Below are 16,456 nucleotides of genomic sequence, written 5' to 3'. Positions count from 1 at the left end.
AACAATACAGTAGCCACCTATTTTTGTCCAACTTAATTGGATTATATATGATTGTTTCTAATTTAAGGTTAATTTTAAAAAGGCATCTTTTCAAAAAAATACCAAAATGACAAAATATTTACATTATATAAAATAATTTTAAAAACAGAAAAAGTTCATCTCCACGTTGGAAAATACTAAAAATGCCTCCATCAACCCTCGCGTTCTATAATATATTATTTAAATTTGGTTACATGGTTGTTTAGATTTGACTACCAAAATCTAACTATTTTACGATTTTTTTAAAGATTTTTTTTGTTACACGATTGGTTAGATTTGACTATTTTTTTTAGTACATCCTCTTTTATATTTAATTATTTTGGTTTGGGTAACCAAATCTAAACGATTTTCTTTCTAAATTCTTTAGTATATGATCATCTAAATTTGGCTACCCAAAACAATCGTACCAATATCTTAACGATTATTTTTCAAGATCTTTTATATTTGTTAGATTTAGTTATAGCCAAATCTAAACGTGTACCAATGTCCAACGATTTGTCATCTTGAACAACCAAATAACAATCTTAAAAATTTTTTTAAAAAATCTTTTATATTTGGTAATTGCAGAAGAAAGAAGATGGAAAGAAATGACAAACCTGGAATATTTTAAAAAAATGGCCGGCTTCACGAGCTTTTTGATTTTGTTACACGGTCTATAAATATTTTGGCTTTTTGTTATATTTATAAAAATTTTCCTTTAAAATATAAAGCAAAATGATAATGAAAATTAAATAAAGCCTTTATTAATCAACATTAATTTTTTTTTCAAGATTTAAATATTGGTGAAATAAAATTGTTTGAGGAGAGAATTTTAAAATTTCAACTATGAGAACTTTTTTTTTTTTATCAGAAAATCCATTTTGGTAAAAATCAATCGCACATTATTTTTTTAAAAAAGAATCAATCACACAGTTATTTAATGGTTAAATTCTTATTTTGGTCCCTAAATCTTTTGTTTCTATTTTGGTCTTTGAACTTTCAAAAGTGTAAATTTTGGTCCCCAAGCTTTTGTAAAAAACTTAGTATGGTCTGTGCAGTTAGAATTTTGTTAACTTTATAATGGAATGATGATGTAACTTTCTACATTTGGATTATTAGGTTCTAGATTTATCATATTAATTAAATTGATAAATAACCAAGAAATCTTACTAATTTATTCTATAAATTCCGTATGTCAACGTAGAAATATAATTAACACACTTTAATTAAATAAACTCAAATTAAAAGCTATTTTTTTTTTCTTTTTCTCCAAAACTTAGATCTCTCACATCTCCTCTTGACTCCCCATCCTTTATTTATTTTCCAAATTGGGATATCTCTTGAAGCAGATCAAAAGAATGATATTGAGTAAAATAAAAAAATAAATCAGAATCGAGATATTCACTACAACAAATTGGTCTTTGATAGCCCTTGAAGATAGCCCATTCTAAATTTGGCTATTGAAAAGAAAAAACGAAAAAAGAAAAAATATTAATTATAGTAGTCTCGTGCGCGCCCAAATTAATTTCACACCCAAGTTTTTTTCGTCATCTCTTTTGCTCTATGCATGATAGCCGACTCTCATCTCTTTTGCTCAATCGATTTCGCATCTCTTTTATTGCCCTCTCACGACTGTCGTTCAATCGAGGACGACGTCGCTTTCATCTCTATCAGTCGTCTCTCTGTTTGTTGACTCTGCTCGTCGTGTCTCTTTTTGTTGTCTCTATTTGTAGTCGTCTCTACATGGCAACTCACCATTGTCCAATGTCTTACACTTGAAGCCTAATGATTCGAGGTTAGTCTTCTTCTTCCTTCATAGGTTAGAAAGTTGAAGCTACATCGTTTTCATGGGTAAGTAACTTTAAGTTTGGTTCCTCATCCTTAATGACCTTAATGATTTCTAGAGCCATTTACTTAGGGTGAATCTTCTATGGTTTTGGGTAGAAGTTGTCCTATTTGATTCAACGAAAAATCTTTCAGGAAGCTTTCATTTCTTTTTAAGTTTTTCGTCCAAGAAGTTATAACAATGGTGGATGAGTTACGTTGTTGATTAACACACAGAGTTATATGCAGATAGAAAGCAATGAAGATGTATTGTAGAAGGCTGACGATAGAGAGATAAAGGAAGAATTGGCAGCCAGAGGATTGCCGTTCCTGAATCGGTGAATCTATTGTTTATTAGACTTTCTTCTTTTTTATTTGATTTATTGAGGCTGCTTGGCTGATATAAAAAATGTGAGCAAAGGGAATGTTTGCGTACAATCTGCATATCTCAAAGTCCATTAAAATGATTAAGGACAATCCAACAATAAAATTATGGTACTGAAATGTAGTCAACTATTTGTTTAGCTTGATTGGTAACAACATCATGTGTTTTTCACTTTTCATTGGCCTTAAATTTGTACGATGATTTATGTTTTTGTTACAAAATCTTGACTGATTTGGAGGCTGGATTGGTTGGTTAATAGTTTATTTTACGCAAGATATCAACTATATAGTTGAAGACATGTTTGGATAAGATAAAACAGGATAAATTAAACCACACTGTATAATGGTAACTTTGTCAAATGTTATTCTGCTTAAATCATTAAATAGAGTTTGAAAATAACAATTATGCAGAATAACATTTAACTTACCACCTATGTTTTCTATGCCTAGCTGCATGCCACAACCATCATCTTTATTGTTCCTATTTATTAGCAAATATGGATGCTTTTGTACTTGACGTTAGCTAGAAAGCCTCTAGAGTCTGGGGACAGACTTGTACTTTAGAATTGACTACAAAGCTTCTCTCATTTTCCCATTGTGTTTCTTTTGTTCTTGTTGGTTGGTCGATAACTGGAATATTCTTCTGTAATTAGTCTTGGGGTTTCCTGTTCTGGTTTTAGCTTCTCTTGTTGACCTTGTTTTTGTTTGCTTGCTCTTTATAGTTCTTTTCATTTTTCTTCACAAGCTTGTAGTGTTGCAAACATACGAATCTAGATTATCGTGTGATAAATCATTATGGTTTATTTGACATTTCTTACAATCATGAGCAATTTTCTTTCACTCTCTTGATTATATTAACCATTCTCATTGACTTTATAACTAGATTACATTTCGAGAAAAAGGTATTACTCTTCATTGATATTGAACATCTCAAATTACCGGTCTATCAATGGAAATATCAACACGTGGACAAACTTTTTGCTTCGGGGTAGATAGAACATGGTAGAATAAAATTCTTCCACTGATAATATCGTCTTGTTTGTTAATTAGTGTAGCTTTTTTGCTCATTTCTTGTAGGTTATGGACAAGGAGTGAATACATAACATAAAAGACTAGATGAGTTGTGGACAAAATGGTTAGTATTCAAACGCTTTGGTTTGTAAGGATAGTGTGCAAATGTTTCTCTCTTTCCTTTTCTCTTTTCCCTTTTCACTTTTCCCTTTTCCTCGATGCTTGTTCTTTAAATTTTCTCATCTGGGTTAAAAAATTTCTTTCATTACATATATGCACGTACATGAAATGTAACTTTGCCTTTTTTTTATTAGCTATGCAAAGTTGCACCTATTCGAGGAGAAACTAAAGTTTGGCAATATATATAACTCTCACAAAAAGGATTTTCTTAATTGACTGCCTGGGAGTCGTTTATTTAAATAGCAACAATAAACCTGATATTATGCTTAAGGGCGTGGTATGTTTTTTCTCATTTTCATTTGCATTGCCTTATTGTTTCTATAGTAACCATATAGGTTTTTTCAATTAATTGGTATGACAATTACCTTTTTGCCAACTTGTAAATATTTTATATTACTGTTTGTTTGTATAATTTGGTAGTTAGGAATGAGACATTAAGCTATAATCAAAACCCCCTAGTTAGCATTCATTCTAAAGTCTACGGACATCAACCAAGAATGATGTTTAGCAAGAAAACTTAGAAAGAATAACAAACAAACCAATTCACAAAATCTTTTAAAGCTACTAGTATAAAACCCAAAACCATCTTCTACTGGTGGCATTGTGAATAAATATATGTCCTATGGCTTGGTTAAACCTTGTTTGGTTTGGTTAAGCCTTGTTTGATTTGGTCTGTTTTGCTTATGGTGAGCATGAGATTGTATAAACAAATGTGTAGATGTCTAAAGAAGTGGTCTTTTTGCTCTCTGTTTTTCGTTTCTTCCTTGACTTCCTTGATATTCTCTTTTCTCAAGTAGTGCTTGTTGACCAAGTCATTGATGATTGAATTGGTCATCCAATTAAGTGCTCCAACATCTAAAAAATATTCAACAAAAATTGGATACATTTAAATTAGTATGAAATTAACTAACTTTTATATTGAGTTAACCTTTAATACATATTTAACTAAATTAACTTTATTTAATAGTGCTACTAATAAGTATATGGAAGGAGCATGAGATTTTCTGTAAGAAGTGAAGAAAAGGAAACCAAATGCCAATAAATTTTTGTGTCCATGTAAAGACTGTAGAAACATGACACATTGTGATTTTGAAATCATATATGAGCACTTGGTCATTAAGGGAATGGACCCTACATATAAATTTTGGTACCATCATAAGGAAGTATGTGAAGGAGATAAAATCGAGAATGAAGTTGAAGATAGTTTTATGTGTGAAGCAACGAACTTCCATGAGAGAAATAAATTTTCTCAAAAGGTGGAAGAGGCAAATAAAGCCATTGTATTATGGGTTGTACAAAGTATACAAAGATGTTAGCAGTTGTAGCATTGTACAAACTAAAAACTTTTAATGGTTGGTTAGATACAAGCTTCACTAGCCTTTTATGACTTTTGCATGACATGCTCCCAATGGACAATGTTATTTCACGATCTATTTATGAAGTTAGAAAATTATTTAAGGAATTTGATTTTCTTGTTGAAGTAGTTATGTAGACTTTCTTTTTGCTCTGGAATATTGTGTTTATATATTGCTTATCGCTATGAGTATATTGAACAAAGTGAGACTGAAACGACAGTTTCAACAACAAACGTGGTTGATGATGCTTTGAGTAAAGTTCTTAGCCATGATTGTGGTCATGTAAGAGGATTTGGATTTGGTGTGACTCGTTCAAAACTATCTCTTTTGTCTCAACAAGAACACAAGTATAAGGTTCTTGAAAAAGAATATTTAAAGATGAAGGAAGAAATGATAGAAATGAAAGCAATGAAAGACGAAAGGATAGAAATGAAATCACTTATATGTCATCTTATTTAAAGAAACAAGTATTTTTTTTTTTACTAACTAGGATTCTTTTTTTTTTTTTTTCTGTTAGTAGTTAACTATATTTTGGGTTTTATATGAGATTATCATAGGCTGAACCAAGTGAGGAACTTTCAAATGCTACTGCAAGTGTGCTTAAGCGAATATATATTCCTCCAACTTGTCCAATGTCTTCTCCATCGGTAAATTTATTTTGTAATAGGATGAAAATTGTTTATGATGTCATTATTTTTTTATTCTAGTATCTCATATTTATTTTTTGACAGAATATCAATAACAACAGTCAAATTAAGTGCAAGTTATTAGATTGGAATGGCTCGGGAGAGATTGTTGCTGAAGGAAAAGATGGTCTTTTAATGATCCAGCTGCTCTGGTTCATCATGTTCCTATTGGTCCATATACGATTAGAGTATGAGTTTATGTAGCAAAGAAACCGAATGCATATTTGTTGAGGCCAACATCAAAAATGACATGTATCGAAGAAGCTTTAGGAAGTACAGTTGCATGGCCATCTAATAGAGTGACCATTGGTATGTTATCTAAATCTAATCTTTTTTGTCTACTTTTGTTAAAGATTTTCTATACTTGTTTAATTAATATCCACTATTATTGGTGTCTACATAATTATACATTGATATATGTTTTATAAATTTATGTAGATGAATGAAATGGAGTCTTAACCAGAGACTAAAGAACCAACGATGATAGTTAACTCATATAAGATTAGCTTGAACACTTATGATGAACTTTTTGTGTTTTGAGGGTTAATTTGTGTGGTTGATACATTTACTAAATACTTTATTTACCTTCGTATCGTTTAGACTGCACCATTAATTAAGTAAATTACTTACTACTTTATTTTGTAATCATTACAAGAAATTGAGATTTTCCCGACGCCGAAAAACATCGGGGGAAGTGAAAAATATGTCGGGAAAGGATCTCCCGACGCAGTCCTCGACGTCGGGACAAACGTCGGGGGAAGTGAGTCGGGATAGGCTTTCCCGACGCTGTGTTGGTCATGCGTCGGGAAAGCCTCTCCCGACGTCGTCTTTCCCGACGCGCAAACCACGACGTCGGGAAAGCCTCCCCCGACAGGCTTTACCGTGCAGCTTTGTTAAGGAACCAATTTGCCAACACTATACTGAAAGCTCGAGAAAAGCACTTGAAAATGTTCGTTAAACTTGAGATTTTTCTTGTTTGTCCAATGTTAGGCCAATCCTATGATGCACAGACGCACATATATTCATTCAATGAAAGTTGTTTCAATAAAAAAAATATTCATTTAAGATATATTTGTTTTGAAAGTCATTGACTGACTTAGCTACAGTGTGACAAACGGGATCTTGAAAAAGTGAGAATGGAGAGAGAAGAACTTGAAAGATAGAAAAGAGAAGGTTGGCGGCGAGCTACGGACGGAGGAAGGCTGAAGCTGAAGTTGCAGTTGCAGCGACGGACGACAACGAAGATGGAAGGGACGGCGGCGAGCTACGGACAGCGACAGTTTCTTTCTACTCCAAACCCTTTCCCTTTCGTTTTCTGTTCTGTGTAAAACAGAAATGAAATAAATAAGCAGGGGATCTCCTGACGCCGTAAGTAGTGCGTCGGGAAAACCTACGCCTTGGGAATACTCCTTATTTTCCACGTGAGGCTTGTCCCGACGCATTACTTACGGCGTCGGGAATACCCCTTATTTCCCGACGTCTTGTGGCCGACGCATGAATTGTGCGTCGGAAAAACCTCTTATTCCCGACGTCTTACTTTATGCGTCGAGGATAGCTTTTTCTCCCGACGTCTTACTTTATGCGTCGGGAGAACCTCTTATTCCCGACGTCTTTTATGTCGACGTCTTTTTTGACGTCGGAAAAAGTTTGATTTCTTGTAGTGAATTTTAATACATTATGAATGTAAGTTATTAGTATTCATTGTGCTATAAAGTATATATATATATATATATATAGATTTAATTAAAGTTGAGTCCTTAAACTAAAATTTATCAAAAGCTAATTGATTCAAAAGTTATTTTTGAGAAAAAAGTTTCCTCTTTCATGGCCATAATTTAAAACTATAGAAAGATTTATATATAGCAAAAAACGAAATGGTATAAAAAGGTTACTATAATTATTATAATAATTGAAAACGATTAAATAGCATTATTACAACTTAATATTACAGTTCTAAATACTATATTATAGCTTAATATTATAGCTACAAATACTATATTATAGCTATAAATACTATATTATAGCTTAATATTTCAGCTATAAATACTACAATAGCTTAATGTTACAGTTACAAATACTATATTATAGCGTTGAAAAAAATGCTATTATATGCAAAAGATAGCCCATTATATAAGCTATATAAACTTACTATAGCTCTAATGAAAAATGCTATCAAAGGTTTTTATAGCAATATATGTAAGCTATATCTTCATACTCTATGATAGCACTCATTATAGATTCGGAAAAGTGCTATAAAAAGCCCTAGACTTTTAATAACATGGGCTATCAGGACTTTCGAAAAATGCTGAAAAGACTAAAAAGGCTATAAAAAGTCTATTATAGTCTTTTTTGTCGGCTATCGTATATGTTATTTCTTGTAGTGTTCAGTGCACGATTGCTATGGAAGTTAGGATTGTTGACCATTGTGATTCTGCTGTGCATATTTAAAGGCCATTTAGTCCTTTGGTTAGGGTTGGTGGTTCAGTTTGTCTTTAAGAGCAATATTTATATTATATTGTTGTAGTTGTTTCGGCTTATGTTAGAAGAAGGAATTGTGATTCGCCTTACTATTGTGCATTGTGATTCATTGAGAAGGTCTATTTTAGTCCCTTAACTTCATTATCCCCTTGACTTTTAAAAGTGTCTGCTTTAACCTCCTAAACTTCTTAAAAAAGTATATCTTGGTCGATGTTAATATTTTGTTAACTCCCTAATGGAATGGTAGGTTGGATTTTTATGTTTAGATGACTAGGATGCCAAATAAGATAATCACTTTTAATAGTCTAGGATTTTAATTTTTAGTTAAAGCTAGATGGTAAATTGATATTTTACCGGGGTCAACCCTTGTTCATTTAGGCGGTACCCCACCATTTTTCATACCTTCCATCAGATAAAGATGAAGGGCGTGCATCCTAGCGCTATCGGTCTTCATTCCCCACTACGCGGTAAAGAAGGTGGTCTGGTCTGTCTTCCAACTTCAAGAGAGACTGAGAAAAGTGAACCACCCCTAAAAAACAAGTCAAAAGGACAGGTATTTTCACCTTTGCCCGTAGAGCTTCGTCTTTCTTTTCATTCATGAAAGGCCCCGACTCTGTGACCTGCTCATAATCGAGAGAGATATATGGGATATTCTTTCCCGGCTTCCTTTGCTGTCGAGCTACTTCATATCCTCTTGCTGTCAACTTTCCTTTCTTAGGAGAAAATGGGAAAGAAGAGCTCGGGATGCCTCTGACTCTGGTCTATAAACTAAAAAAAGTCACTATATTCTGGATTTTGATCGTAGCCATTTTGGCGCATGGTTGTTCTACTTCACTTTCACAACTTCCAATTTGGCGTATTGCCATTGCAATTTATCCACATAAAATTTTTTTATTTCTTCTTCATCTTTTGGGTTTTACGATTCATTGTGTGGGAATATATGTTTACAAATTTGTAAAGTTTATTATAAACAAATGTTGTACTTATTTTGTTTTCCTAGTTTATTTTACCTTGTTATGGACGTTAAACAATTGAAGCCTAATGATTCGAGGTTAGTCCTCTTCAACGGTTTTGATCTAAAACTAACTATAAGAGTATCTTTTAACAAATTTTACAAGTTCAGGAGTATTTTTGAACATTGATTTTTTAACAAAATGCAAAGTTGAGTAATTTTTTTATATACATAATTAAACTTTGAAAAATTACACAAAATATGAAATTGGTGTCGTGGAAAAATGAAGAGCACATTAGAAGATAGGTGCATGATCATCGACCACATCCCTACACCAAAAACATGTTTGTAAATATTTTGCCAATTTTTTCATTTTTGACGAGTTTTCCACTTTTTTTGATCCACCTACAATGGTTATCTTAGTGTGTGTCTGGGTTTTTTTTCTTTTCTTTTCCTTTTTAATATTTATACTCCAAAATATGGATGGTTTAGGATAATTTACACGAGTCCGAGACACTGACAGGTAGAGCCTAACGGGTAATTATTTTGGCTGAATTCAACATCCATTCTCCAACTCACAAAAAAAAAAAAAAAAAAAAAATGGAGATTTGGTTCATCTTCCTCGTCTCCTTCTCCATCTGCTCTCTTCTCACCTCCATTTTTACCCCTGTCCATACCTCCTCCAAGCTTCCACCAGGCCCTCCTTCAATCCCCATCCTCACCAATATCCAATGGCTCCGCAAATCCACCCTCCACATCGAGTCTCTACTTCGGCACCCGCCCCGTCATCTTCATCGCCGACCCCTCCATCGCCCACAAGGCCCTTGTCCTCAATGGCGCTCTCTTCGCCGATCGTCCACCGGCGCTACCTGTTGCCAAGATCATGAGCTCCAACCAACACAACATTAACTCTGCCTCTTACGGCCCGCTCTGGCGCCTCCTCCGCCGTAATCTCACTTCCCAAATCCTCCATCCTTCCCGTCTCAAATCCTTCAGTAAAGCTCGCAAGTGGGTTTTGGATGTCCTTATTAATCGGTTTGTTTCTCACTCTGAATTGGGAAATCCCGTTTGTGTTATTGAACATTTTCAGTATGCTATATTCTGTTTGTTGGTGTTGATGTGTTTTGGGGATAAGCTTGAAGAGTCCCAGATCAAGGAAATTGTTGACGTGCATCGAGTTATCCTTTTGAATTTTCAGAGTTTTAGCAATCTTGATTTGTTGCCTAAATTGTCCAAGATTTTCTTCCGAAAACGTTGGGAGGCATTTCTTGAAAGCAGAAGAAATCAAGATAAAGTCGTCATCCCATTGATTGAATCAAGAAGAAAAGCCATCCAAAACAGAGCAAACAGTGCCAAAAATGAAGACAAGGAAGATTTGTGTTGTCATATGTGGACACATTGCTTGATTTAGAGCTCCCTGAAGAAGACAATAGAAAGCTCACTGATGAGGAAATGGTCACCCTGTGCTCGGAGTTCCTCACCGGTGGCACCGACACAACTGCCACGGCGCTGCAATGGATAATGGCAAATTTAGTGAAGAACCCAGAAATCCAGAATAAGCTTTTGTCAGAAATGAAAAGAGTAATGGGAGATGGATCAAGGGAGGAGGTAAATGAAGAAGATTTGGAGAAACTTCCCTATCTGAAAGCTATGGTTTTAGAAGGATTAAGAAGACACCCACCAGGGCATTTCGTGTTACCACACGCAGTGAAAGAAGACACCATATTGGAAAATTATGTGATACCAAAGAATGGACAGTAAATTTCATGGTAGCGGAGATAGGTTGGGATCCAAAAGTGTGGGAAGATCCGATGGCGTTTAAGCCGGAGAGGTTCATGAAAGGCAACGAAGGAGGAGTTGAGTTTGATATAACAGGAAGCAAAGAGATAAAGATGATGCCTTTCGGAGCAGGAAGAAGGATGTGTCCTGGATTAGGCCTTGCAATTCTTCATTTGGAATACTTCATTGCGAATTTGGTATGGAGATTTGAATGGAAGGAAGTAAAGGGAGAGGAAGTTAGTCTTTTGGAGAAGGTAGAGTTCACAGTGGTGATGGAGAAGCCTCTTAAAGCCAACATTTTTCCAAGGTGAAAAGCCTCTTAAAGCTCTTTGTCTTGTGGGTCCAAATTAAATGCAAAGGCAGGTTAAACATAAGACTAAAGCTTGGCTTTGGCTACTTAGTTATGTAAGAAATTGAATCATGTATTAGCACAAATATGAACCTGTTCTACCCAATTAACTGCATTTGCATTAGGTACAAAAGAGATATGAGTAAATTCAGCTTAAATTATAAGTTCGGTAGCTTGTGTCTAAAAGGTTTATCAAGTTTAAACAATATGAAATATAGAACTTATTATTGGTTTGATTGCTAGATATGTTTAGATCATGTTTTCAAATTTGGTTCATATACTCAAATTCCACACTGGAGCTTGATCAGAGATACTCTCTTGTTTAGCTCCCAAAGCTCTCAAGAAAACTAAACTTCTCTCTAACTCTTCTTTTTACTTTGTTCTTGAAGTGGAAATGATGTACAACAAGAGAAATGAGGGTTTCTTGTCCTTAAAATGAACTTTGCTTCCGAAACGCTAAACCTTGTGTGACAATTTTTTTTTTTTAAAATACGTTTGTCACGCGTCCTTTAGTGATCTCGACTGAGAACGACTCGAGATCCTCTGAGATCTGCATAGCTCTTGGCCAGGTATGTCCGAACTTTCGTTCAAGAACCCTTGAATTATACTTTCTGTTTTTAGTCTCGGTTGAACACGAACCTGAGATGTCTTGAGAACACATCTCTAAACCTTTAATTTCTATCTTTCATCTTGGTTGGCAAGCATCGAGATGCATGTGTTTTAGCTACAGGATTTACTTTTATTGCTTTCCATCTCGCCTAAGACCTCTCAAGGCTACCCATTAGTACTTACTTTAAACCTCTTTGTCTTTTCTCTCTACTGAACAAGATCGAGTTTTATCACTTTTATCCCTAGATTCTTCTTTCGGCTACTTGTTCCGCTTTGAAATACCCTCGAATGCTATCCGAGTTGTTTGACTTAGTCCAAGACTCTTGAACAAACTCTTACTCTTCCTCAACACTTAGCAAGCAAATGGAATAGAATATGGGGTTATTACAATAAGACTAGACCACAAAAGTGATTTTGGAAACATTTAAAGTAAGTTCAAATGATTCACTATGACAATCACTTGGAAGGAAGGAAGGTAATTCTCAAGTGATTTTTGTTGGGTAATTGCCAATAATTTTCTTTTTAAAAAAGGCTATTGTTTCATATTAAATAATTCCTTTTTTTATTTCACTTTATTTTGCCCTAAAATTTTCTCCTAAAATTTTGAGAAAATTTCTCTTTCTTAAACATTTATCCATTCCTAACTCTATTATTGTATCTAATTTTTACCCCCTCCCCCCAGTTAAGATCCCTATGCCGTTTATCTTTCTCCAATAGCTCTTATCTCTTTAATTTCACTCATAAACTTTTCTCTCTAATCTTTTTTACCCTTTTCTCTTACTTTTTACATTTTAAGTTTTTCTCTCTCAATATCTTTTAGATGTGTATAATCGAACATTAAAATGAGGATTGGAAAATCCCCTTTAACAAATCAATATTGTTAAAATCACAACTTTAAAAACTCCTCCAAATATGTCCTTTGTACAAAGCTAATGCAAATGGAGTTGAAAGGGGTAGAGGTAGTTCGTATGTGTGCTTATACATAATTAATTAGTCAAAGCCAAGGCTTAGACGTCTTGACTCTTGGGATTAACCTGTCTATGAATTTGGACTTGTAAATAACAAATCATAAACCACAAAGCAGGCCAAATTCACCTAGGAATTATGTCAGCTTTCAAAGGTTTTTCCATCACCACTGTGAACTCTATTTTCTCTTCCAATCTAACTTCATCTCCCTTTACTTCCTTCCATTCAAACCTCCATACCAAATTTGCAATGAAATACTCCAAATGAAGAATTGCCAGACCAAATCCAGGACACATCCTTCTCCCTGCTCCGAACGGCATCATCTTTATCTCTTTGCTTCCTGTTATATCAAATACAACTCCTTCTCCTTCGCCGCCTTTCAAGAATCTCTCCGGCTTAAACACCATTGGATCTTCCCACACTTTTGGATCCAACCCCATCTCCGCCACCATGAAATTTACTGTCCCATTCTTTGGTATCATATAATTTTCAAATATCGCGTCTTCTTTCACTGCATGTGGTAACACGAAATGCCCTGGTGGGTGTGGTCTTAACCCTTCTAAAACCACTGCTTTTAGATATGGAAGTTTCTCCAAATCCTCTTCCTTCACCTCATCCTCTGTTGATCCATTTCCCAGTATTCCTTTCATTTCTGCCAAGAGCTTGTTCTGGATTTTTGGGTTTTTCACTATATTCGCCATTATCCATTGCAGTGCTGTTGAGGTGGTATCGGTGCCAGCGTTGAGGAACTCTGAGCATAGGGTGACTATTTCCTCATTAGAAAGCTTTCTATTGTCCTCATTGGGGAGCTCCAAATCGAGCAATGTGTCCACATATGACACCACAGATTCTTCTTTTTCTTCATTTTGAGCTTTCGTTGCCCTGTTTTTATTGGCCTTCCTTCGTTCTTCGATCAAACGATTTAGGACATTCTCTTGGTTTTTTCTTATTTGGAGAAAGGCCTCCCAACGTTTTCTGAGCAAAATCTTTGTGAATTTAGGCCAGAAATTGAAAATGTTGAAACGCTGAAAACTCAATATAAGCTCTCGCTCTACTTTCTCGACTTCACGAATCTGGGACTCCTCAAGCTTATCCCCAAAACACATCAACACCAACAAACAAAACATGGCATATTGAAAATTCTCGACGAGTAAGACGGGTATTTTAGATTGTGAGTGAGATTGAAGGCGACTGAGAAGAATATCCAAAACCCACTTGCGAGCTTGGCTGTAGAATCTTATACGAGAAGAATGGAGGATTTGGGAAGTGAGATTGCGACGGAGGAGGCGCCAGAGTGGACCGTAAGAGGCAGAGCTAATGTTGTATTGGTTGGAAGAGATGACCTTGCTCAAGGGAGGTGCCGGAGGACGGTCGGCGAAGAGAGCGCCGTGTTCAAAAAGAGCTTTATGAGCAATGGAGCGGTCGGCAATGAAGATGACGGGGTGATTGCCAATGGGGAGGGTGACGACAGGGCCATATTTGGTGACGAAACTGCGAAGAAGAGATTCAATTTGGAGAGGGGATCTGCGGAGCCATTGAAAATTAGTGAAGATGGGAATTGAAGGAGGGCCCGGTGGAAGGTTGGAGGAGGTTCGGAAATGGGTAAAAATGGAGGTGAGAAGAGAGGAGATGCAGAGGGAAACGAGGATGATGAACCAAATCTCCATTTTTTTTGTGCGTTGGAGATGGAGAATGTTGAAATCAACAAAAAAGAACCCCATAGGCTATATATACTTGTGGCACAAGCAACAGAGGCCACACTTTTTCTTCTCTTCTTCTCTTCTTCTCTGTTACTATTATTAGGAAAAATATATCATAATAAAGTTAAATAAGATAGGCAATCAAGGCGAAAGTCTTTACACATATAACACTACACAAAATTATTTGGAGATAGCAGAATTAGATACAACTTTTGAAGTATATGAGTGATAGAACATTGCAATAATCATATTCAATATTTTCTTATAATCCTAAATATTATTAAGTTTAATTAATGCACACTCTTTATTGCATATCGTTTGGAAAAAAACTTGTTGGGAAACTTATAATCATATCAATTATATAACCCTTTACTTTTCTAAATAAATGAATTTAGACTTTTGGTCAAAGTTTCCGTTGAGAATTCTTCATGAATTTACACAAAGTAAAACCACAACTGAAGTAGTCCATACATATTTGATAATCAATGCTAAGAGAATACACATTGTAATAACTACAAATTATAATAATAAACTTAGTGAAAAAATCGAATTCCAATCCTTTGAAAAAATGAATGATCACTTTTTTCCCTAATTTTGAAAATTAACATTCAAAACAGAACATTACAAGAAATTGAATTTTTAGTGGCAAACAAAAAACGTTACTAATACGAAAAAATGTTGCTAAAAGTATTAGCAATGCTATGACATGCATCGCTAGGATTGTCGCGGTATCCGCACAGCTAAAAGTTTCAGCGACGCAACAAATGTGCACTGCAAAATGCGTACTTTTACTGATATTTGCGCGTTACTAAATGCATACTTATAGTAACATATTTGTTGTCACTATTTATTTTTTACTGTGACATAGTACATTCGTTTCTAAAGGTGAAGTTTTAATGGCAGATAATGTTGTTGCTAAAGGTTAATTTGTGACTATTTCAAACATTTTTTTTACAACATATTAAAATCAATATTTAGCGTCACTAAAAATTCCTACAACTTTTTTAGTTTAGAAAACCAATAATTTTCCAAAGTTATTGAAATAGCTAGTAAAAGTATTTTAAATAAAATATAATAATATGAAATTTACTATATAAACCTGTTATAAAATGTCAAATATAATAACCTTAGGAACTATCACTTGGCAACATGTTATAACACCAACTTCATCACAAGAAGTATATGTCAAGAAACTTCGATAATTTCATAATGAGTTCGAGTAATGTCAACCTAAATTATAAGTATGGAGTTGCATCAAGTAAATGGATGCACAAAGTTAGTTCAATCATTAGGCATCATTAGTTTACACACAAACATTTGTGCAAAATTAGTGTGCATAACAAAATTTCCTATAAATCTTGGAAGCATGAAATGATCTTTCCTTACAAAACTACATGATACCAACCAAAACTCTTTTCATATGCATCCAAAGTCAACATCAAAATTTTGTAAAGAAGACCATTTGTATGTCAAATATGAAATATGTAAGCATAACAAAATAAATAAGTAAAATATGTAAACAAAAAACGAAGCTTAAACACTTTAAAGTATAATGACACTATTCAATATGATTCAATTCAGTTATTCTAATCACAATTAGGAGGATGGCATGCCTAAATCAATTGAAGTAGATTGCTTTAAGAGTATTAAAAATTGAATTCTATCTCCTATAAAACTTTTGACTTTTCAGTTTCAAACATCCATGAATTTTTGATACAATTATAATAAATCAGGTGCCAAACTTTTAATTTTTATCTTTTTTTGAACAGGATAAGCTAACCTTCTAGTAAGTAAGCAATAGAAAAATAGATATATATAGCTTACGAACCAATTATATATGGTACAAGAAGGAGGAGTTGTTTTGTTTGTATAGAAAACAAAACTTGTCATTGGAAAAAATCTAACCTCCTCTGATAACTGATAGAGAGAATGCAAAAAAATTGTTTTCAGCAAAGTTAGTGTGAGAGAATGCAAAAAAGAAAAAAAAAAATTGTTGGAGATTTGATTGTTTATTTATTTAAAATTGTTGGAGAAAATCCTAGAAATCTATTATGAACTTGAGAAAGATTGTTGCAAGTTAAGACCATAGGAATCAATAAGGTAATGTAACTCTAAATTACCAGCTAATAAAATAACAAAAACCTGATTTCACCAACAATGGTTCT

At 34.2% G+C, this 16,456-nt stretch overlaps 1 protein-coding gene, 1 long non-coding RNA gene and 1 pseudogene across 3 annotated transcripts; 2 read left to right on the top strand and 1 right to left on the bottom strand.

The window, feature by feature from the left end:
* The first annotated feature begins 1,570 nt into the window (after positions 1–1,570).
* LOC127143847 (uncharacterized) lies at positions 1,571–6,023 on the top strand. Of its 2 annotated transcripts, XR_007815411.1 has the most exons (6): positions 1,571–1,813; positions 2,092–2,180; positions 3,304–3,361; positions 5,330–5,419; positions 5,504–5,767; positions 5,897–6,023. It is a non-coding gene; the product is annotated as an uncharacterized LOC127143847 (long non-coding RNA). The 2 variants fall into 2 exon arrangements; XR_007815410.1 differs by having other exon boundaries at positions 5,504–5,922.
* A 3,382-nt stretch (positions 6,024–9,405) lies between these two features.
* LOC103498356 (cytochrome P450 89A2-like) lies at positions 9,406–11,180 on the top strand (annotated as a pseudogene).
* Positions 11,181–12,452: 1,272 nt separating this feature from the next.
* Positions 12,453–14,482, bottom strand: LOC103498444 (cytochrome P450 89A2-like). The gene has a single exon (XM_008461048.3). It carries the CDS (start codon positions 14,310–14,312, stop codon positions 12,717–12,719), a length of 1,596 nt encoding a protein of 531 aa, XP_008459270.2. The 5' UTR covers positions 14,313–14,482; the 3' UTR covers positions 12,453–12,716.
* Positions 14,483–16,456: the final 1,974 nt, after the last annotated feature.

The sequence above is a fragment of the Cucumis melo genome, chromosome 11 (genome assembly GCF_025177605.1).
Source record: "Cucumis melo cultivar AY chromosome 11, USDA_Cmelo_AY_1.0, whole genome shotgun sequence".
NCBI lineage: Eukaryota > Viridiplantae > Streptophyta > Magnoliopsida > Cucurbitales > Cucurbitaceae > Cucumis > Cucumis melo.
Note: the sequence above shows the minus strand (reverse complement) of the source record. Positions and strands in the feature narration are given on the sequence as shown.